Raw genomic sequence first — 24,899 nt, 5'->3', positions numbered from 1 at the left:
AAGCCTTTTCTTCAGGGGTCACTCACTGCCTTTTGGTACAATCCAGGGGAATATGGCCATTGATCCTGCCATATCAGCATCAGCATCACACCCATGGTCAGCTGCCAGCAATAGCAGATGTGCCCCTGGTACACACCCAGCCTCCCACCTTCCCCATCTTGTCCCTGCTTCTTGTCTGCCCCATCCCTGATCCCCAGTCTCTCACCTTGGCTTCTGATTCCCACCTCTGAGCCTGGATGGCCAGTTTGGTCACCACTTTCTGGCTCTGACCCTCGGCACTCTCTCTGGCACAGGATCCAAGCTCTATACCCCCACAGCTGGGGCACCAAGTTCATGGCCTCTCAGCCAAGCCCACACATGGGTCCCAGATCAGCTAGATCAGCCCATTCAAACAAGTGCCAGACAGCAGGTGTCGGACTGCTCCCAGTAACAGGGTTTCTGCAGCAAGGGGCAGGTCTGCAGACTCAACTGAACAAAAGGACTCTTCTCAGTCCCCCAGGGTACCAACCCTTGACTGTCACTTGACGGTGATGGCAAAGGAAACTGAACAGCGGGATTCTGGTCACCCACAAGGGAGGGGATCATACTCACCATCGCTGGCACTGAGGTACTCGGGGTTTGAAGAAGCATACAGTGGTCCCAGTGGCCCATCCGGCTGCCTGGATGAGAAAAATGGAGACATTCCATCTTGATATCCTCACAGAACTCTGTGGGTCATTAGCGGGAGGTTACAGCCTCCCCAGTGCAAACAGCCACCCTTATTAGCAGCATGCACGTAATCCTGGATACAGTTTGGGGTGAGGATGGGAGAGCCTTATTTTTTTAGCAGAAGCCCATCAGATGGCTACTTAAGTGCATCACCATGGAACTGCTCACTCATAAACTACAATTTATGGTTGTCAATATAACATCTAAAAACTGCTCCTCCACTGCTGTTCTGGAACCATCTCGTTCCAGCTTATAAGAAACAACTGTTGAATTTTCAGGAAATTTGCAAGCCAGTTGTTAAATACAACCACCATTTAAAATTAAATTACACAGGCTTACAGTTAAATACATTATATTCAAAGCAAAGGTAATGAATATTCAAAACCAATTATCATACTACCACTTACTTTGATGGACTGGACACTCTTCAGCCCTTCTGTACCTTATTTATTTATATGATTGCATCCATATGGCAGCAATACTATATATCTGTGATTGACTGCCTATCTCTTCCCAACTCTGCGTTCAGTGACAGTCATGTCTGTAGCTTGAAATTGGCCACGGTGGGAATATTCACAGCGGGGATAAATAGGCAAATGCTACATACCAAGACCGATTTATTGTTCCGTTGTACATCCAGGCTTGAGAAAGTGATGGCAAAAATGTCAGTAATGCGGATTAAGCTTAAACGTGTGTCATCTCTGTAGCCATGACATTGCCAATGGCACAAAAATTGAGGAAATGTGCTTTCAGTATTTAAAAATTATTATCTGATTCTGCAAAAGTCATTCCTATTGTCGATGAACGTATATGCCTTATTTCATTTCTATTTTGCACTTTAATGTAAACAAAAAAATCAACATTCATCTTGGAACTACAGCCGTTCATCAGTTGCACTCATAGGTTGGTTACAGATACAAAGGTTCAGGGGAAAAAAAATTGACAAAAACATTTGGTGACGATCAACTGGCTGTAGGGAATTTATGATAGCGAGTATCGTATATTGTATTATGATCATTATCTGTAAATTGCATGCTATGCATCCTTTAGATCAGTAAGATTTACAGTCAATTTATTTATTTATTTATTTTTAAAATATTTATTTATTTATTTTTCATTGCGCCAGGTCTTAGTTGAGGCAGGCAGGCTCCTTAGTTGTGGCATGGGAACTCTTAGCTGCAGCATGCATGTGGGATCTAGTTCCCTGGCCAGGGATCCTACCGGGGCCCCTTGCACTGGGAGCGTGGAGTCTTATCCACTGCGCCACCAGGGAAGTCCCTACAGGAAATTTAGATATAACTCTATCTATGTGTAGGGCTACTTTTCCCCGAGAGAGCTGGTTGTTAACCATTTACCAGAACACCTCCGTGCTCACCTCTTTCTCAGGAACAGATAAATACTTCCGATCACAACACTGAAGAGAAAGACAAAGATGAGGGGGCCGATGATAATTTTTGCAATATTTGATGGCACGTCTACTGAAATAGAATAAGAAAATATAGGTTTCACATCAAAATATGTTCACATCAAAGGTCACACCGGAAAACACATCTACATGTCCAATGGGCCACTGGAGAATGTCCCCCTTCTCCAGTCCCTGAACCTCTCCTGCGGTGACCCCAGACCACTGCCCATCACCAGCTTTTCTCCCTTCACCATCGAAGGCCACCTTCATGGGCACACAACCCAAGCCATCAGGCAGGTCCCCACACTCAGAAGGTTCTGCTCTCTGTTTAATGCTCTATTGTCCCTGTCTGGAAAGTCTTAATAATTTTTAAAGAAGGAGCCCTGCATTTTCACTCCGCACTGGACCCTGCAAATTAAATAGCTTATTTTAATCCCAACAGCACCTCTGGCAGATGAAAAATTCACCAGAAGTGCCCTGTGTTTGCTGGGGGTCGTCCCAAAAAACTAAACCAACTGAAGAAATGCTATGTAGCCTTAATTCTTTTTAATTCACACACAAGGCTGAGTCGTCTATAATTACAAATGCATCCACGTATTCCGACTCTTCCAAGCCAAGGAAGAAAGTGAGTTCTGGGAAGCCAGAGAAGGAACCTCGTCCTTCAGGTCTTTAATAATAGTAGTTTACTGAACACTTGGGAACACGCCAGGCACTGTTTGAAGTGCTTTGCCTGGGAGATCTTAATTAATCATCCCATAAGCCAAGGTGGGAGGTGCTATGACCAACGCCAGTTAATAGATTGGGAAACAGAGGCTCAGAGAGGTGAGGGGTCATGCCCAAGTCCAAGAGCTGATCCACGGTGGAGCAGGGATTTGAACTCGGGCCATCTGAGCAAGTTCTTGACCACCGTTCCATGCTGCCTTTGGTGGCCATCTCTATCCAGAGACATCTCATCCTCCTGGACCTCCCTGAATTGACAGCAAACTTTCTCCTTCCACCTCTGGTGGCTCCTGGCATGGAGAAAGCCTCCCTAAATATTTGCTGATTGAATGGGACATGAAAAATGGAAACCGTCTGGTCACGTGCCGTGGTCGGCAATGTCCCTCCTCCCCATCCCTTGGCAGGGGAAGCTGGAGGCTACTGATTGCTCAGAACCCAACACATCTCAGGGTAGAATCTGAGATCCATGCTGCCTGCCCCACCCCGTCTCTGTGTCCCAGGTCCCACAGTCCTTAGATTCCAGTGGCCACCAGAACTAGGGTGTGGGAAGGGAAGCACCCAGAGTGCAAAATTTGAGAGGAACTCTTGCGCTTGGCCATGCCAGGGCAGAGTCAGCCCCTGAGGGTGAGTGCCTCTTTAAATTTTGCACCCTAGGTGTCTTGCTTGCCTCCTTGTTATTTAAGAAAGAATTTTTTAAAGTAATCTAATGTGTCAAACATTTAATTCTCCAGATTTTTTGCTATTGTTAGTAAGCAGTGCTGGATTTCCTTGAACATTTATCTTTTTTGGACATCTCTGATCATTTCCTTAGGATGAATGTCTAGAGCCAGCACTGCTGGCTGAAATAGTAAAAGCCTTTGTAAGCTTTTCTGATACATACTATTAAAGGACTACATTTTAGGACTCGTCTACCATGAAACAGAATGTCCGTGTATCTGCACTCTTGGACAACACTAAGTACATAATTAAAAAACAGAAACAAACAAAAACCTTGACAATTTGATAAGCTAAAACTTCTATCTCATTTTGATTTGCTTTTTTTTCTCTTGGTGTGGTTTTGAGTGAGGTTGGACCTTTTTTTCCTTATGTTTTCTATTTTTTCTATTTCTTTTTAAATTGGTTATTTATATCCTTTGCTTATTTTCTGTGAGGACATATATCTTTAACTCATAGGAGACACATATACATACTCATTTTGTATGAAAGATATTAACTCTTTGTCAATGATGTTACAAATGTTTTTCCCACATTGATATTTTCCTTTGAATTTTATTCATGGTGTCCCTCCAAATCCTTGAAAACTCCTGAGTCTTAGGAGTGTCTTTGTTATTGATGATCCCCTTGGAACATACCTGAGTTTATGCTAAGACATGAGATGGTTCGGGATGGGGGCTGGTCACCAGAAAACCAAGTGTGTGATTAGAGGGGTGGGGTGGCCTCCAGACAGGGGAAGGGGCTGGAGATGGAGTTCAATCATGTGGTCAGTGCTTCAACCGATCACATCTGTGTAGTGAAACCCCAATAAAAACTCAGTTCACCAAAGCTCAGAGGCTTTGGTTCCTGGCTGGTGAACACATCAGTATACCAGGAGGTGATGTGATGTGTCCTGATTCCATGGGGAGAAGACACAGGAGCCGTGTCCAGGACCCTCCTAGCCTCCACCCTTATGTGGCTCTTTCTTTGGGTGGTCCTGACTTACATCCTTTGTAATAAAACTGTCATTGTCATATAGCATTTTCCTGAGTTCTGTGAGCCATTCTAGCAAATGATCAAATCTGATGGGGCTGTGATAACACCCAAATTTGTAGCCAGTCAGTCAGAAGTGCAGGTGGCCTGGAGAACCCCCAAAACTTGCATCTGGCATCTGAGGTGAGGGCAGTCTCGGTGGGAACTATGCTCTTTTTAATTTGTAGAGTCTGTGCTAACTCCAGTGGAAAGCATCAGAATTGTAGTGCTATACATCTGGGTGGTGTCAGAACACTGACGTTCCCACCCAAGTTCCCACTCCTCCTGGTCTAGAACCTCCCTTCCTTCCAAGCGTCTGGGTTCCTACCACATGTCGGGCTGAACATCTTCCGCCCCAACTCATACATTCTTCCAGTTTCCGCCAAGATATCACCACTTCCAGGAAGCACTCCCTAACCAGCTCAGCTCTCCCCACCTCTCCTCACCCTACTGTCCACAGCGTGTCCAGCTCACCCAATGGCAGCACTTCCTGCCTGCAAGCCAAAAGCACACCCACAGCTGAGCAGGTAAGCGCCCACATCCTCCCTTGGAGGGCATGGCCTATCTAAAAACAAAGATGAAGACACCAGTAACAGGAGCTAATGTGTTTACCAGATATGCCCTGTGCCAGCCACTTGACATTCATGATGTCATTGAAACGTCCCTTCACCTCCAGAGGTGGTCCTAGTATTATATCCATGATCAGATGAGGAAGTGCAGGCTCAGAGAGGGCATGCCTCTTGCCCTGGTCACACAGCAGCAGCCGTTGGACCCAGGAGTCAAGACAGAGCCAGTACCCACAGCCTCCATGCTTCCCCAACCATCCTTTGAAATGTTCTGCCGTGTTCAGCACCAAGCACAGACCCTACCAGTCGAAGTGGCCATGCAGACTTACAATAGTCTGTGACGTAGAAATAGGTGGCTTCCGTCCAGGAGCCATTGCCCGCCAGGGAGGTGGCCCGAACTCGCACACTGTAATTCCCGGGCGGCAGACCACGCAGCCTGCAGCCCCGCTCCAGAGCAAAATGCCTGCGGGAGACGCAGAGGTGCAGCTCCTAGAAGACAAGGATCCCACTCAGAAATGACACGGACGGAGTTAGGCACAAAGACTGCAATAGACAAGCGACTTTGAGACTCGAGGAATTACAGAACCTTAGCTCTATGGATAAGGCACAGACAGAGAGGTTACCATTGATACATGATACGTGATAATAGCCAATCTTCCTAAACCACAGCCAAGCATGTGGCTCAGATCATGTCATTTAATTCTTATAACCACCTCATGCTTAGCCTCATGTTAGAAACAAGAAAACTGAGGCTTGGGGTGGAGGTCTGGCAAACGTTTGCTGTAAAGGGCCAGAGAGTAAATATTTTTGGCTTCAAGGGGGCCAGACGGTCACTGCCACCAACTCAACCCGGCCATCATAGCTCAAAAGCAGACAGAGGTGGATCCTGAATCCTGAATCTATAACATCCGTAAACAAATGAACGTGGCCGTGTGCCCACAAAACACAGTGGATGCTGAAAGCTGAACTTCGTAGAAATTTACACATGTCAAGAGATGCTATTCTTCTTTGGATTCTTTTCAACCATTTGAAGATGTGGAAGTGATTCTTGGCTTACGAGCTGCACAAAAACAAGTTTTACATAAATAGTTTGCCCTCCCCTGATTGGGGAGCTGAAATGATTTGTCCCAGATCTCATAGCTGGTAAGTGGCAGGGAAGCCCTTGAACCCAAAACTGTCTGGCTCCAAACCTCTCCTTGAAACCACCATGGGGTATTTTCACCAGGACTCCAGAAGGTCAGGAAAAAAGGGACCCAGATCACCTAAATCACCTAAGAGCCAACCGGTTACATGGGCTTAATGTCTTAAGGACAAATTTTAAAACACCTTCCTTGCCTTTTGATTTATTTTACCATCATTAAAAGAGTTGGGATCTACTTAAATGTCTGGCAAGAAGAGAGGAGATAAGTAAAGCATACATGTCCCAGCAATAAACATGTAAAAAGAAAGAAACCCAGAGCTTATTAGGAAAGGCGTGAGGCTCACTGGGAAATATGACCATGAAACCTGCAAACATCGGCCAAATTTTGAAAATTTTCCAAAACAGCTCCAGGCTAATAGTGCATGCAGAGAACTGGACTGGAAAATTTCAGGAAGGAGTGGAGAGACAGAGAAACATAAAAACTCCCGTGCTTATCATGTGACAATAACAGCAAGAAAACAGATCGGGCTGGCGGCAGGGGTGGGGAAGTCTAGTCCAAAGGTTCTTCCAAGTAGAATGAGTCACCAAGTGGAAAGGGACAAATAAGCAAATATAGAAACCAAAGGTAGCTGCTATCCGGGATAAAGGGGAAATACATCCTACAGTGCTGGTCATGTACCTCGAGGGGTGGGGACGGAGAAGGGAGCATGATGGAAGGAGCTAGAGGCAGCTCTCTCCATAGACACCAAAAAAGCAAAACAAAAAGCAAAACAAGAAGCAAATCTGATGAAGGGTGATGAAGCCAATTATAGAAGTTTGTGCAAACAAGAGAGAAAAAAAAAAAAAACCAGCTCAAAACTGCAAAAACGTACTGAAGCAAAGGCTATAAGTGCACAAAAACTGAAAATCGATGCTCTTTCCAGGATGGGGGTGGTCCCTGGTACCAGGGTCCCCCAAGGTGGGAAGGGAAGTGGTGAGGGGAAAAATGACTCTAATGCAAGGTTCAAGGAGAGGCAGAATCAAAAGCAATGCAGCTAGAGGTGATTTTGGCTGTTAAACTAGCAAATAAGGGGAAAAAATGACCTCCCACCAAATGCTGGAGAGAATTTTGTAAAACTAGCAAAATCATATCCCAACAGTACAAACGGTATAAAAATAGTTTTGTTATATTACTTTTTACTTTATCAAAGCGATGCTAGACAATTATGGAAAATGGAGATAATCGCCCAGTTTTGCTTATAAGTTTTTTTTTCTTTTAACATATCGTAACCTCTCGCTCCTAATTTTCCCTCTATCCCTCTGTTCCCCTAAAGAGCAAATAGGGCTCGTCTGTCTAGCATCAGGGTCGGGCTATGCAGGGCAGAGGTTATGGTGGAGATTGGTGGTGAGGATTCCTACTGGCAACACTTGGGCTTCAGAAACGAGAGACACAGGCCAGTGAAGGCGGCTGCGAGAAGTTAGGGTTGAGTCCAATGTCAGTATGGTAACAACTGTCCCAGTTTACCCAGATTATCTTGGGATGCAGGACTTCAATGCTCAAACCTGGGAAATTCCAGGCAAATGGGGATGAGTTGGCCTCAGTAGCAGAGACCTGTCTCCATGGAGACAGAAAGCAGATTAGTGATTGCCAGGGGCCGGAGGAGTAGGAAGCAGGGAAGATTCGGGGTTGATGGCTAAGGAGGTGGGCTTTCTTTGCTGGGTGATGAAAATATTCTGCAATTGCGGTGATGGTTGCACAACTGTGACTATATAAAAAAATCATTGAATTGTATGTGTTAAATGGGTGTATTTTATGGTATGTGAATGTACCTCAATTAAGCTGTTATTTTAAAACCCTCATGCCTGAGCCAATCAGCACACAGCACTGTCATGGTCATATGATTGGGTGTCACGTGACCTCAGCATGGCTGGAAATGCTGGGACACAGACTCTCTCTTCCTCTAGGCTTGGCACTGAGAGGATGTGAAGATTGGAACCACTAAAATCACAGGACAACCAGAGGCTGCTGGGATCACTGCAGGGACCCCTTGAGATGCAACAGATTCAAAGGAATTCTGGATCCAGCTGTGCCTGATCTCCTTCGACTGTTCAGTTATGGGAGCTAATAAGCTTCCCTTTTGTCATAAGCCACTTTGGATGGTGGTGGGGGGGGGGTGTTTCTTGGCTGCTGGTGGAAGATGAAGAATAACAGCTTGGAAGATCTAAAATCCAGAGCCTGTAATCTAAACCTCTACATTATACTGGACAATGGTCACCCCCAACATCATTTTAAAGGGCTGTACATCCACGAGTTTTATGGATATACCATCCTCTATGTATCCGTTCTCCAATGGACAGACATCTAGTGGCTTGCACTTTTTGCTAGTGGTGAAAATCTTATGCATAAAGTTTACCACCACCCCAAATTTGAATTATTTCCTTAGAACATATGGGATTGATATATATGGGATAAGATATTAAATAAACTCTGCAATAACAGCTCCCTATGAATCATGCCTCTCTTTATACACCCCTGAGGGCTCCCCTCCTATACTGATGCTGGGCTTGGCCACTGGACTCACGCTGGTGCACATTTTTCCTTGTTTCTTTTGACAACGCTCTGCAGGACATATAAAAACAGGCCGAGGGTCAGATTTGGCCCACAGATGATAGTTTGCAGATTTCAGTTCTAAATCATCATCAAAGCTGAATATTTGGACATCAAGAGATGTGGTCCCAGGAAGGATCAACAGAGAGAGGTCCATCTGTCCTCTCTGGCTTGGGGGAGCCAAGCTCTGCCCACCTGGTTACAGGATGACTCTCCCTCAAAGTTCCAAGAAGTCGGAAGGTTTTGCTACAACCTCTGTTAGGGGTTGGCAAACTAGGGCCCGCAGGCTGAATCCATTCCACTGCTTGATTTTGTAAATAAAGTTTTATTAGCACACGGCTACTCCCATTCATTGTCGTATTGTCTGTGTCTGCTTTGGAGCTATAACAGCAGAGTTGAGCAGTTGATCCAAGACTGTACGGTTCCCAAAGCTGAAAATATGAACTCCCTGGCCCCTTACAGAAAATGACCTCTGATCAACGGTATCACCCTTAATTGCCGATGACAGGCGCCAGAGCCCAAGGATCTGGGTTTGAGTGTTGGGTGTATGACCTTGAGAAAGTCTATTCAGCTCCCCAAATTTCCATTCTCTCAGCCGTAAATGGAGACACTAGCAGATTTTCCCTTAGAGGGTCATAGTGAGGTATAAACGGATCATTGCAAAGGGCTCAATTGATGGCAGGGTACACCCTCTGGGTCAAACTCAGGAAGGTGACTTGACATCTGCCTGAAGTCACCCAGTAAAGGGGAGAAATATCCTTAATCAGGTCCAAGCCCCAGCAGTGCCTCTCTTGACAGGTGTAGACCCCAAGCCCTTTCTGGGGATAGAGACCTGCCCCACAGTGGTTACGGGCTTAGAGCAGGGACCAGCAAATCCCAGCCTGCTTGCTGCCTGTTTTTGCAAATAAAGTTTTATTGGCACACAACCATACCCCTTCATTTACGTATTGTCTACACGGCAGCTTTCACAATGCAAAGGCAGAGTTGAGTATTTGCATCAGACCCCATCTCACCACAAAGCCAAACATGTTTCCTATCTGGCCCTTTACAGAAAAAAATTGCCAACCCCTGGATTAGAGCATCAGATAGTCTTGGGTGTGAATCCTGACTCTATTCTTATAAACCTTGGATGCAACTTAAATTCTGGATGCCTTAGTCAGTACCAAGCTCACTTGGGTTATTCTGAGGATTTATTGCACTTCATTGGTCCCGAGAGACATATTATTTTCACATTTTGACATTTCTGAAATTGGAACGCATCTTACAATTAGAATTGGCAACAGCTTTTCCTCTCTTAGCGGTCTGTAAGAATAACAGGGCCTCTTATCACATCTTAGATATGGTAAAATAGGATAAATGAGATACCGTGTATTAAGCATTTAGCATGCATAGGGCACATGGTAAGTCCTGGGGATAGTTTAGCTACAATAAAATTTGTAAGCTGGCATTTCTGACCCATCTCCCTGGAAAGTCATATATCAAGGTTTTGGGTCCTCATGACAAAGCACCTAATGAGAGAAGCACAAGAGCCAGAATTTAAGAAGAAGAAGGAGGTACCAATGACAGCCTTGAAGGCACATCCCCAGGCGTCAAGGATCTTACCTCTTCGCCGTATCGTCGATAACTCACTTCGTACAGCACGATCAGACCGTTGGGTTCCTTGGGCTCCTGCCACATCAAGTGAACGACGTTGTTCTCGAAGATTTCGTGGGTCACGGGGCCAACAATATCATCTGCCTTGGCTGTAAGGAGCAGTGGTTAGAGGCAGGGACCCGATCCCCGGATCAAATCCCACCTCCACCACTTAGCAGCTGAGTGACCTTAAACTGGGTATGTAACTTTCTTGTGTTCCATTTCCTTTATTGGAGAACGGACATATAAAGCTCGTCTCATGGGATTCTCTACATATTTATGTCTGTCTGTCTATCAATCGATTGATCTATGTCACATCCTGTTGAAATGGAGCAGGGCCCTATGGTCTGTGTCCCCCATGTCCTCCGCCTGCCTTTTGTCTGTGGAAAAACTTTAGCCAAAGAATAAGTTTAATCAGAGAAGGGAGAAAATGCAGAAACACAGGAAAACAGTCAAAGGAGACCAAATAATAATAATTTAGTCATTAAGCAAAGTCAAGGACCTTTAGTTCCTTCTCAAGGGCTATAGATAATATTCTGAGCCCTATCCTGTGAGCTGTCTTACAGATACTGAAACCCTCACCAGGTGGAGACGTTGACTACATGATGACCAGACTGTACCCATGACATAAGCCGCCACAATTCCGAGAATTGGCCTCAAAGAAATGGAAACAAACCAACCCTGGAACTAAAGACTAACCATACTTAAAACAATCAAGATGACGCTGGTCAGACCACTGATGACCAATTTCAAGACGACCGTCAGAGCTGACTGTGCTGTTTCTGCGTGGAGCCCCCTCCCTCCGCCTATAAAAGCTCTTGCCTACTGACTGTCATTGGGAGGGAGTTGGCCTCTGGACAAGTGTCCGCCCTCCCCTCACCCCCCAGTTGCCAGCATCCAAAATAAAGCAAATTTTCCTTTCCACCAACCTTGCCTCTTTATTGGCTTTTGAGCAGCAAGCTGCCGGACCCCACTTTCAGTTACACTGTTGGTTCTGTTTTTCTGGAGAACCCTAATACACTATATATGTATTCCTTAATTTTACTTTATTTTTCTCATGGCTCGTGTGTACTTTCTAAAGTTTATATAATGGCTATGATGACTCACATAATTACAAAATAAGATAGGTTGACACGGATGGACCTTGAGGGCATCATGTTAAGTGAAATAAGCCAGACAGAGAAAGACGCATAGTGTGTGATCTAACTTATATGTGGATGATAAAAAAGCTGAACTCATAGAAACAGAGAGTAGAATGGTGGTTCCCAGGGGCGGGGGGTGAGGGAAATGGGGGGATGTTGGTCAAAGGGTACAAACTGCCAGTGATAAGCTGAATAAGTTCTGAGGATCCAACGTACAGCGTGGTGGTTATACTTGACAATATTCTGTTGTATACTTGAAAGCTGCTAAGAGAGTAGATCTTAAATGTTCTCACCACAAAAAAGGAATGGTAATTATGTGCCCTGATGGAGATGTTAGCTGACGCTACTGCGGTAATGCTTTTGCAATACGCAAGTGTAGCAAACCGACACACTGTACACCTTAAATTTACACAATGTTATACATCAATTACATCTCAATGAAGCTGGGGGGAAATGAAAAATGATTAAGGCAAAGAAGTTAAAGTCACATATATGCTGCCTAGAGGGTGGAAGGCTTTTCCTTGGGCAGCCTGGGTCTCTTGGCCCCATGATGTGAGCTGACCCACCTTCGGGCATGGTCCTGGCACTGACATATGCAGCCACACTGCACCTCTCCTCGGGGGAATCTTGGTTGCAAGCCTGCAGCTCAATGCGATAGCCAGTAAAGTGACGCAGGCCAGAGATGACCAGAGACTCCTTGTTCACCACTTTCTCGAATGGTCTGTGCTCCTCTGAGCTCGTAGGTGCGCTGGTTGAGGACGTATTGGGGAATCCCGGAATGGTGGGCACGGCCGCTGTCACATTCCCCACATCACCAAGGGCCCTGCGTTTCCTCGACGGCCTGTCACGACAGTAGGACACACACGGTCAGGCAATCACCATCTTTTAAAAAATGCTGCCGGAGAATAAAAGGCTTAAAACCAAAGACTGCGGTGCAGTGAGATTCCAGGGGGAGTGTGGATTACAATGTTAATTTCCAGGAATTACAACCCAGAGCAGTTTTCAAGATGCCTTCATAGGCATCATGTCAGGCAGGTGCACCCCAAGAGGGGAGTGGGGGGGGGGAGGGCTCCAGGACCATCCATAGGAGACACACCAATATTCCCCTCAACATGCTTGATTTCAGATTATCATTTTGCAGGTTAATAGCCCAGCCAGGGTCAGTGTTAAAAATAAGATGCCAAAAGCGTGTAAGAGCCTAGCTTTTCAGGAAGCCCTGCCAAATGGTCCAAGCTACTTGACAACATCACCAGTTTAATCAGGAGAAATGCTTCTTCTGATCCTATGACCCTTTAGGACACCTGCATAATCTAAGTGATTATACTTCAATTCTTGGTAAAAGAATCTTATCACTCAGGTTGCTAAAGGTAACTCAAAAAATGTCTATGCGATTGGCACATTTTCCCCCTTAAAAAGATATATGAAGAAAAATGTTAATAGCCTAAAAAATATATAAATCCAAAAAAAAGGTATAAAGAAAATTTGAATTTACTCATTATTCCGCTGTCCACTGTGTCCTTTGGGCAATTATTTTTATTATGTTTGGGTATGATGGGGATCAAGCTGGTTTTACAATCCACTTTGCTCACTTGTATTAGAAGCATTCTCAAATATTTTCCTGAAAACATAATGTTTGAAGTAGGACAGAATTTACATTTTTTCTTTTTCAATGTAAAGGTTTTCCCTCCTTGTTATGAAAGTACCACGTGTTCATTGCAGAAAACCTGGAAAACCGTAGAATATTCCATTTAATACGTGAGCCATAATTTACTTAGTCATCCTCTTATTTTTTAATGTAAGCGTATTCTTAATTTTTTGTTATTATAAATATTAATTTGATCATCATGTGATTGTCTTATTAGTTCCTAGAAGTAGATTCTGAGAAAAGCAATCACTAGGTTATGCCTCTTGACACGTATGGCTAAACTTCTATCCTCCAGACCCTTTGTATTGACTGTGGTCTCACCAGTAACGCATGAAACTACACATCAGGATAATCTCAGCAACGTTGAGGGTTAAAAGGAGTTTTTGTTTTGTTTTGATTTTTCTTTTTCAGATTTTCAACCTGAGGAAAGAAAGTTTTTAAGCATTACTCTACTGCTTTATTTGCACCTCTGTGTACTGCTGAGTGTAAAGTCTTTTGTCCTTCATTGATTCTTTTGTGTTTCACTAAGGATTTGTCCACCCTTTGTCCATCCTTTCTGTGAAGTTCTAGGGCCTTCCTCATTCCTATTCCTGAGCTGTTCATTCACAAAGGACATTAATCCTTTATCGATTCACCCTGGTTTGCTGTGCGCCAGTGAGTTTTCTTGAAATGATTTGAAACAATCTTTCACATTTATCTATGTAAGTTTATATCTCAGCAATTTAAATAATTTTTTTTTCCTTTACAGGTAATTTTAGATGGGATTACTAAGGTTTTAGGGCAATCATGAAAGGGACCTTTCCCCTGATTTATGTTTTAATTGTTGCTAGTATATCTACTGCATTTTTGTTTCTTTCTATTGTACCTACTTTCCCAAACTCTCATTCTAAGAGTTTCAGGGTTGATTTTCTTAGGTTTTCAAGGAACATACTTGAAAAAGGATCAGCAAACTTTTCCCATACGTGCTAGAGAGTAAATATTTAGGGTTTTGCGGGACATGTGATTTTTGTCACAACTATTCAACTTCCAATGGCTTTCAAGCCATGGCAGCTTGAAAACAGCCCTTGACACAATGTAAACAAATAGGTGTGGCTACATTCCGATAAAACTCATTGACAAAAACAGGTAGTCTGCCTACCCTTGCACTAGAATACCTGAAAATATCAATGATTTTATTTCCCACAATCCATTCCTTACAATTCTAATTTCTGTATTACTGCATTGGCTAGATACCCAGAGAAATGTTCCTTAGTAATGATGAGATTGGCTTCCTTCCAAAGCTAACAGGAATAGTTTTAAGAAAGATGTTAGCTCGGCTGTTGGTTTCATCTAGGTAATATTTATCTTGTTGCAGAAGTTTTCTATTCCTAGTTTTATAAAAGGCCTCTCCCCCTCCCTTTCTCTAAATTAGTAATTTTTAATAAATGTTATTGAATGAGATTATTGTGATTTTCCTCACTGGACCTCTTAATGAATTAGATTCTATTAGCAGAATGCCTGATCTTGAACCATCCTTGCATTGTGAGATAAATGATATTGCCAGCACAGTGTTTTATTTAGGACATGTGGATCTAAAATCCCATATTAGCTGGTCCTGGGTTTTCTTGCAACATAGCATCTTTGTCAGGTTCTGCTAAGGGGTTCTATGTTAGTTTTATCAAATGAACTGGGAAGATTTTCCATAGATTTCTATGCTCTGGAAAAGTTTCTGTATTACAGAAAATAGTTGCTCTTTGAGAGTGTGAAAGAACTCAACTATAAAACTCTCCAAGCCTGGGGCCTTGTTTTTTTTTTTTTGAAGAAATTAATTGACACTTTTTTTTTTAGTCTTTTCCCAAGGTTATTAGGATATCTTTCTGCTTCTTCTTGAATTAGCTTGGACAAGTTAAAATTTCTCACCTCTCTGAAAGTTTCAAATCTAATAGCTCATGATTATCCATAGACTTCAACATAGTAAAATCTTTGTCAGACTTCAGTTTTACGTCACCTTCTTCTAGTTATTTGTGGGTATCTCCCTTTGATTACATTTACCACAAGTTAAGCTATATTGATTTTCCCCTCCCTTCCTAATACATTATATCTTACATTTTAAAGCTTTTTCTTAATTTACCATTTAAGTCTACTAATTTGCAACAAAGTCCAGCTTTGGCAATATTCTACAAGTGAAGGTATGTGATGTTCACGTCTCCGTTATTTTCCAAATGGTTTTTAATGAAAGTTTCCATTTTGACTTTCACCCAACAGAAGTCTAAGTGATCCACTTTTAATCACCAGGAAGTAGAGTTTTCTGTTCAATCTTTTGAAGTTTACCTTTAGTTTTTATCGCGCTGTAGTCAGAAATCAAACCCTACTTCGGGAGTACTCACTAAGATTTTCTTTGTGGTCTTTTTGTGTGAAAAGACCAGTGACATTCTTGAATGGAAACCAAAGCTATTAAACCAAAGATGCACACATATTAGCAAGGTTCAGAACATTTCTGTACAAGCACAGATGGGCCTTCCAAATATGACAGAGACACTGGGGCCTCGTGAATAACCACTGAGAAGTTGATATCTGAACAAAGGGAAACATAAATGGTCTCAAACAGGCTAAATATGCATACACCCGAAGGATTATACCCAAAAAGACCATGTGGTCATGAAAGACACCCCCATGACAAAGCATCAACTGACTTCTCTCTCTCACTACATACACAGCACTTTATTATCCCACAATCTCACATTAGACCAGTGGTTCTCAACCAGGAGTGACCCTGCTCATGGTCCTACCACCAAGGGGACATTTGGCCTGTCTGGAGACAGTTTTGGTTGTCACTATTTGGGGTATGGTGTGACACTGGCTTCAAAGCGGTAGAGACCAAGGATACTGCTTATTCTACAATATACAGGGCAGTCCCCACAGCTGAGAATGATCTGGTCCCAAATGTCAAAAGGTCTGACATTGATAAACTCTCGTCTGGATCAAGGCCTCAAATTTCTAGACCTTTCTTTACTACAGATTATATTCCTAATGACCACTAGAGGGCAGATCGGGGCCGCACACGGCCTAAAAATAAATAAATAAACCCTCTGCTGGAAGAATAAAGTCCCTCCGCATGGCCCCTACCCTGCCTTTCCAGTCTCTCCTGTTCTTCCCAAGAGTCCAGGATTCTTTCCACCGACTTGCCTTTCCCCAAGTTCTCTCTGCCTGTACTCTCCTCCAGGACACGCCCCCCGCTTAATTCTTTTTTTTTTCTTTTCTTTTCTTTCTTTTTTCTTTTTTTTTAATATTGAAGCATAGTTGATTCTTTAAGACACACGTCAAAGGCGAGCATCCTTGACTATCCTCAGTGGAATTGAGGGACTCAGCACGCCTTTGCTCACTCACACCTGTCATCCCGCACTTGTCACCCCCAATAAAAATGTTCCGCTCCCAGATCAGCCTTCTCCACTACCTGCCGCTAAGTGGTTTCGACTCTGGGTGCCGGGCACAGTTCTGCACAGGCGGTAGGCTAGCTAAATAAATGTGTAGTTAGTAAATGCATGGAGGAAAAAATGGGCGGCACCTAGGAGGTGCCCAGAAAGTACGCCCTCGATTCTATGTTTTAGTAAGAGTGTGTTAGTTAGGATTTTTCCCCCCACACTCACGCCCAGATCCCATTTCAGGGTGAAGGCACTTAACGTGTGAATTTGTGAAGCGCCTGGTCGCGGCAGAGCAGCGCGATGCATGCATCAAACCACAGAAGGCCCCTGGGGTCTCAAAGGGGCACAACATGCTTCCTGACCCGCTGGCCCACTGGCCCCGCGCTGTGCAGCCACCACGGGCCACGCCTACGTCCCACAGGTGAGTCGTACCTAGTGTCCTCGGCAACAGGGCCTGAAGAGGATTTTCTGTGAAAACAAAACCAGCCGCTTTGAGGACAGCCCTGGACCATGGACCACTTGTTCCCATCACTTGAACCACACCTTCCCCAGCAGATGCGGAGAACACAGCCAGGGGCTGGGGGGCAGGGGGGAAAGCAGAGAAAACAGCCCCCAGAGACCTGGTCATCTGGGGTTCCCATGGGATGTCCAACTTAACACCACTTTTAAACCTCACAACTGACTCAGCCATTATCCTAAAGTCTGGCAGCGTTTTAACAGGTAAAACAGTAACTTTCTCCAGGCCTGGGCTGTGCTATTTAGTGCTCTTTTGGACTCAGGGTCAGATAAGAATGCAAGAAAGAGAAAAAGAAGAAATGTTATATATTGACGGTTCTGGGGAAACCTCTACCAGGAGCATTGCTGGGCCTTTGAAGAGATGCATTTTAGAATCTTGTTTTATCCTGATGTAAATTTGGGGTGGGGGGTGTCGATATACTTTGGAAATGGCCAATTGTATTGGTGAGTAGCCTTCTGGTGAAGTCCGTGGCGGGAGGGGGAGGTCAAGAGTGGAGAGGGAGGGGCAGCTGAAAGCCCTCAGCACACATTTGATTAAAAACCTGGGCAGACTCATTCATAAGCAAAAAACAAACAAACAAACAAAACCACAGGCTTTGGACCCCTAAAAAGGAGACGGCAAGTGCTTCAGTGGGTTACTGTACAAATTCATGAACTCATAAGATGCAGTGCTACTGCCATCTAGTGGCCGGAGGCCAGGGATGCTGCTCAACATCCTACAACGCACAGGATGGTCCCACCCCAGAGAATGATCTGGCTCCAAATGTCAATAGCGCCAAGGTTGAGAATCCCCATATAACTCATATAATCTCACAATCCTAAAAAACAGGAACTACTTTTCTCTCCACTCTTCAGATGAATAAACTGAGGCACCGAGAGAGGTAAAATAACCTGTGACCCACAGAAATTTGCATTCTACCTAAGCGGCTCTGCTTGCAGGAAAGGTAAAGAAGTATGAAAAAACAGAATCATTTTTAAGGCAAACCCCCTCTGTAGATCAGATGTACATCAGCAAGCAAGCCCCTTCACTCACTAAAGGAAAAATATTTAAATAGGAGAAGCTCCAGAGTTTTTTAAGAGGTCATGGAAAGTTCTGGAAGGATAAGAAGGTTACACAGATTTTAAAAAGAGAATGCACTGAGCTTGAGACTCAGCCACAAATCAAGCATGGGGCCGGGCAGGCACTTCTCGGTCATCTAATCTAATAATTGAATCTATCGATTATTGATTATTATCTATAATCATGTATTAGATAATAATCAATTGTTGGTAATCTACTGGAGATCGTTTCAGAACTCAGAATGAGACCAGAGGCTGGGGTAAAGAGTTCATGAGACATCAGAAAGCAATGTCTTGAGGGACTTCCCTGGTGGTCCAGTGGTAAAGAATCCGCTTTACAATGCAGGGGACACGGGTTCGATCCCTAGTCAGGGAACTAAGATCCCACATGCCGTGGCACAACTAAGCCCGTGCACCACAACTACTGAGCTCACGCGCCTCAACTAGAGAGCCCGTTTGCCACAAACTACAGAGCCCACGTGCTCTGGAACCCGTGCACCATAACTGCACAGCCCACACGCCCTGGAGCCTGCACGCTACAACTACAGAGAAGCCCGCATGCCTCAACAAAGATCCCATGTGCCGCAACTAAGACCCAACGCAGCCAAAAATAAATGAAAGAAAGAAAGCAAAGGTTGAGTTTTTTTAAAACAACCCCCCCCCCCCCGCCTTTTTTGGCGATTATTCACTCTTCCTGGTACGGTACTTGTTGAAATTGCAAGATCTCTCCCTCCCTCCAGGGAAGTGGCTCAGCGTGGACCCTGCCCACCCTCTGCGTCTGCACTTCATCTTGTTCCCTAAATAAGGACCCCAGACCCCAAGCCAATGACAAGTGCTGACCTGGGGATGAAAACCACATTGTGCAGGTAATCTTCGAATGTTTTCCGGAATGAGGACTCCTCCAGCTCCTTGAGGATCTGAGAGTCGGTCTTCGGGCAGGAACAGCATTCACCGGCAGAGTCTTCGTACTCACTATGATTATGCTTCTGGGACCCCTCAGACTCGAACGGTGGAGACCAGGTCCGGGAGGGCAGCTTCAACCCTGGAGAAAGCCAGAGCAGGGCTCAAGTTCCAGCCCCCTACACACATACATACACGCAGAGCAAAGGGGGCCTTCTCAGAGCGGCCGGGCACAGGGGACAGAGCTCGGGGCCAGGGTCTTGGTTCAAGTTCTACTGGGAAAAATAAGATGTCTCACCGGAGGGTCCTGACAACTGAGAAGGCGCCTGTGGATGTGCAGCAGGAAACTGTCATAGACACCACAACCCCCTAGGGCTGGATGCTGAAGGTGACCAGGCATGTCCCTGCCCTCACAGAACCTACATTCCAGTGGACGAGGTACGTGGGGGTGGGAGGAATACACAATAAACTAATAAATACATATGCCATGGGTCTGATGGTGGGGTGAAAGGACAGAGGGTGTCTGGCAGGGGAATGTCTCAGAGAAAGTGACCACTAAGCAGTCCCCAAGGAAGTAAAAGAATGAGCCATGCACATATCTTGGTGTAAAGCAATTCAGACAGCAAAGAGCGAGTGCAAAGGCCCTGAGGTAGGAATTTCCTTGGCATGTCAGAAGACGCCAAGGACCCAGTGTAGCTGGAAGGAGATAAGGGAGAGAATGATGGGAGGTGGCATTAGAAAAGGACTGGGGACCAAGTCACAGTTGAATGAATGAATCATCAATCAACCAGGTAACTATAAAGGGATAAGAGGGCAGAGCAGAACTCCAATGGAATTCTAAGGGGTCAGACTTACAGACCCAGTGTTTATACTGTGCAACCAAACTTTGCAGCACAAATGAAAGAATCTACAATTCGTTCAGGAAAACAGAAGTCAGAGCAGAGCAGTGGTTCTCACCGGAGCAGGGGTGATTCAGCGCTGCCCCCCACCCCCCTCTGCAGGACAACGGGCATGGTCTGGTGACATTCTGGTGTTCGCCAGGGATGCCGCTCAACATCTTACCTGACACAAGGCAGCCCCCACCTCAAAGAATTATCTGGCCCCAAATGTCAACAGTGATGGATGAAAAACATGAAAGGAAATTGGGGGAAGAACTTTTTCCAAGAAGCACAGAAAAGAGAATTTTTTAAAAAGGAAAAAAAGAACAACTTCTCAAGGTCATGGCCTTAAAAATACCACACTGTTTTTTTAAGTACCACAGCTGGTGTGTCTTGACCCCTGAGGTCCAGTCCTGGGGATGCCTGCTGCCTGTCACTTCTGGTACAACCTGGAGGATGCCTGCTACTCCTTAAGGGCAAAAAGCATGCCCCTGATGCTGGGTGCCTACTCGTGTCTATTGAGCAAGGGAAATTCCATCTCTTCCTCTCCCTTTCAGTGGCTCTGCTAGACAATGAGTTCAAAGTATCTTCCTGTGAATGGTGAGTACCCACTCGGAAGCTTTGCAAAATCCTTAAAAAATACTTCTTCTTAACGTTTATTAATAGACATGGAATAACCTGTGTGGGTTAGCTGTTAGAGAAGCTATTGATGGCATTATGGATAAAAAAAAAAAAACTTCAGATTTCCTTAGTAAAAGTGGGGGGGGGGGTCCTGATTTTTTTCTGGGGAGGAAGGGACTTTCGATCAGGCATGGACATAGCTCCTGACACCTGTCACCCCTTCTGCATGACACTTGGTGCCCCATGGATTTTCTGTGACTATAAAGTATAGTGAGGTATCTAGGACAGTCAAATGCATAGAGACAAAGTAGAAAGGCGGGCACCAGGGGATGGGGGAGGGGGTGGGGAGTCAGTGTTTAATGGGGACAGAGTTTGCAGTTTGGGAAAATGAGAAAGTTCTGGAGATGGGTGCACAACAGTGTGAATGTATTTAATGCCGCTGAACTGCACACTTAAAAGTGGTTCAAATGGTAAATTTTATGCTATATATATTTCACAATAAAAAGCCGTATAGTTGATAAGACTGTACTGTATAAATGAAATAAACAATTCAATATCAGAGGAGAAGCTAAAAATTCTCACCAAAAAAAGAGATAAATATGTCAGGTGATAGACGTATTAATTAACTAGATGGGAAGAATCCTTTCAAAATGTGTATGTATATAAAATCATCACAATTTACACTTTAAATATCTTACCATTTACTTACCAAGTACACCTCAATAAAGCTGGGAAAAAAAAACCACTCGTGATACTAAAGGAAGCTACTACTGGGCACGGTTAGTAAATTATTGATCTTGTGTGTGTTCGAAAGCTTATTAATTTGTGTGTGTATTTGGGTTTTTTAATTGTGGCAAAATATACATGACAAAAAAATTACCATCCTAATCATTTTTAAGTGTACGAGTCAGTGGCATTAAGTACATTCACATTATTGTGCAACCATCCCCACCATCCATTTCCAGAACTTTCTCATCTTCCCCAACTGAAACTCTGTCCCCATGAAACACTCACTCCCCAACCCCTCCCCCAGCCCCTGGCACCCACCATCCGGCTTCCTGTCTCTGTGGATTTGACTCCTCTAGGGACCTCCTAAGAGTTGAATCATACGATATCCATCCTTAGTAAGTTTATTTTTTAATTACATAAACTTTGGCATCATTACAAATAAAACCATGTCAAATTGTCAGATTGTAATGATAGATTCAGACTTCCAGAATAAAAGTTGTTGCTCTAAAAAAGAAAGAAAGAAAGAAAAAGAAAAAGAAAACATTGCCTATCCTGATGCTGCTGGCAGTTTCGGTTACTCAAATGCAGGGCCAACAGGTCATAGCTGAGCCAATGACTTCGCTTGCTCTCAAGTTATATAAAGCATCCAAGGAGATAAATCACGTTTGCAACCCTCTGCTCAGGCGGGGGATGAGGTCACAGGCATACATATAGCACATGATCTTAGAGCTGGGACAGCTCCCAGAGATTATCTGGCCTCCCGCCCCTTCTCCCCAAAAGGAGGCAGCCAGTGACAAGCTCAGTGACTTGCCCAAAGCCCTACAGCAGGTCAGAGAAGACCTCAGGCTCCCGACCTCAGCCACATCTCATCAGCGGCCCCAAGGTCTGAGGATACCAGTAACTTAAAACATCTAAAGAAAAATAAATACAGACCAACCAATCAACAACAACAAGACAACTAAAGGATAAATCAGGAGCTTGGGATGAACATACACACACTATTGTATATAAGATAGATAACCAACAAGGATCTACTGTATAGCACAGGGAACTGTACTCAGTATCCTGTGATAACCTATATGAGAAAAGAATCTGGAAAAGAATGAATCTAGGTATATGTATAACTTAATCCCTTTGCTGTACACCTGAAACTAACACAACATTGTAAATCAACTATACTCCAATAAAATTTTTTAAAAATAAAAATAAAAAAACAAAAGAGTCTAGCGATGGGGGGGGAAATACTTTATATAGACTCAAACAAAACAAAACAACTAAAGAAAAAAAAAGACTTCTGTTTCTCCAGCTTGATGGACTTTCTTAAAACCCACTTTTAAAATAATCTTAAACTAACTTATACACACTAGTTTAAGGCTTCAAATATTTTTCCCTTTTCCTGTAGATGGATGGAAGCCCATTAAGTAAATGAGATTAGAGACTGGAAAAAAATGTGTCATTAGTATAAATTTTGAATGGAAAGCCCAGGAGGGAAGAGATGATCACTCTTTGCTTTCTCTGATCCTTACAACTTAAGGGTCTAAAATTAGGGGAGAAAATTCTTCCCTGACTTTGCCAATCACCACTCCACACATCGGCTGTGTTTCTAGCTTCGGAGGGAAGTCTTGCATGGGTTAACACGGCTACACCCCTACCAGGGGAGGTGGATGAGGAAGGGGAGGAGGAGAAAATTCCAGAGGGAAATGATGCCAAGACATGGGGAGTGTCTGTTTTCGACAGGAGTCTTCAGAACATGTCCTCACACTGTGATGTTTAGAAATGCGAACAGGCAGGCAGACCTCGTCCGCTTATTGTGTTTTTCTTACAAATCGAAAGTTTGTGGCAACCCTGCGTTGAACAAGTCTATTAGTGCCATTTTCCCAACAGCGTTTGCTCACTTCGTATGTCTGTGTCACGCTTTGGTAATTCTCACAATATTTCAAACTCCTTCATTTTTATTATATTTGTTACGGTGATCTGTGATCAGTGATCTTGGATGTTACTATTGTAACTGGGCATTTTTTTTAGCAATAAAGTATTCTTTAATCAAGGTATGTGCATCGTTTGGGTTTTTTTTTTTTTTTAGTCAGATTTCTTCTTTGTTAAATTTTTATTGAAATAGAGTTGATTTACAATGTTGTGTTAGTTTCAGGTGTACAGCAAAGTGATTCAGTATTTTCTTTTCAGATTCTTTTCCATTACAGGTTATTACAAGATACTGAGTATAGTTCCCTGTGCTATACAGTAGGTCCTTGTTGGTTACGTCGCCTATTTTATATACAGTAGTATGTATATTTTTAATCATTTTTTAATTGGAGTATAATTGCTTTACAATGTTGTGTTAGCTTCTGCTGTACAATGAAGTGAATCAGCTATATGTATAACTATATCCCCGCCCTCTTGGACCTCCCTCCCTCCCTCCCCGCCATCCTACCCACCTAGGTCATCACAGAGCATGGAGCTGAGCTTCCTATTCTTCACAGCATGTTCCCGCTAGCTATCTATTTTACGCATGGTAGTGTATATATGTCAATCTTAATCTCCCAATTCGTCCCACCCTCCGCTTCCCCTCTGTGTCCGCATGTCTGTTCTCTACGTCTACATCTCTATTCCTGCCCTGCAAATAGGTTCCTCTGTACCATTTTTCTAGATTCCACATATAGGCCAGAAAGAGAAATACAGTAATATGTATATTCTAAGTATATTTTTTCTTAAACATAATGCTATTGCACACTTAATAGACTACAGTATAGTGTGGACATAACTTTTATAGGCACTGGAAACCAAACAATTCATGTGACTCAATTTATTGCAATATTCGCCTCCTTGCGGGAGTCTGGAACCGAACCCGCAGTATCTCTGAGGTCTGCCTGTATGTGTGTTTTCGTCGGAGATAAAATGGAGTGTGTGTACCCATATGTACATGCTGGGAAGTGGAAGGGGAGAGATGCTTCCCCAAAAGAAGAACAAAGTAGATCAGGTGTTATACACACTACTATGTATAAAATAGGTAACAAGAACCTACTGTATCGCACAGGGAACTCTACTCAACATTTTGTAATAACCTATAAGGGAAAAGAATCTGAAAAAGAATATATATGTATAACGGAATCACTGTGTTATACACCTGAAACTAACACAACAGTTTAAATCAACTATACTTCAATTTAAAAAAATAATGTAAAAACAACCTTGGAAAAGAAACAGGCCCCTCCCCCGCCTCTACCTGCACTCACCTTTGAGGCAATAATCTAATTCATACAGTTCACCGTCTTCCTCCTGTCTCTCCCAGAATACCAAGTAGTGTGTGATGTTGCCATTGGGGTCAGAGGGAGGCTTCCACTTCAGAATAATCTGGGACGAAGAATTAGACACCGAGATGGGATCCAGGGGGACAGAAGGATCTGCCAAGGAGAAAGGAGACAGGTCCACTGTGAGGAGGAGGAGGAGGGTGTAAGCCATCGGGTGGGCATGAGGGGGAAAACCCAAGTTCGGGAAATCATGAGGATGTTCTCTGCAGTGTTATT

The 24,899-nt window shown here is 43.8% G+C and overlaps 1 protein-coding gene across 4 annotated transcripts in view; it reads right to left on the bottom strand.

The window, feature by feature from the left end:
- INSR (insulin receptor) overlaps positions 1–24,899 on the bottom strand; it is a 135,088-nt gene that overhangs the window by 14,006 nt on the left and 96,183 nt on the right. The window contains exons 9-16 of one of the 4 annotated variants that reach the window (XM_061190613.1): positions 24,609–24,776; positions 19,088–19,289; positions 17,105–17,140; positions 12,193–12,467; positions 10,455–10,594; positions 5,454–5,613; positions 2,084–2,183; positions 592–659 (exon numbers count right to left, since the gene is read on the bottom strand). In XM_061190613.1, the coding sequence (XP_061046596.1) occupies positions 592–659; positions 2,084–2,183; positions 5,454–5,613; positions 10,455–10,594; positions 12,193–12,467; positions 17,105–17,140; positions 19,088–19,289; positions 24,609–24,776 (1,149 nt within the window). Of the gene's footprint in view, positions 1–591; positions 660–2,083; positions 2,187–5,453; positions 5,614–10,454; positions 10,595–12,192; positions 12,468–17,104; positions 17,141–19,087; positions 19,290–24,608; positions 24,777–24,899 lie in introns of all 4 variants that reach the window. The other 3 variants (XM_061190611.1, XM_061190614.1, XM_061190615.1) reach the window with 3 other exon arrangements.

This window comes from Eubalaena glacialis, chromosome 4 (assembly GCF_028564815.1).
Source record: "Eubalaena glacialis isolate mEubGla1 chromosome 4, mEubGla1.1.hap2.+ XY, whole genome shotgun sequence".
NCBI lineage: Eukaryota > Metazoa > Chordata > Mammalia > Artiodactyla > Balaenidae > Eubalaena > Eubalaena glacialis.
The sequence above is the reverse complement of the archived record's forward strand: the minus strand, read 5'-3'. Positions and strand labels throughout refer to the sequence as shown.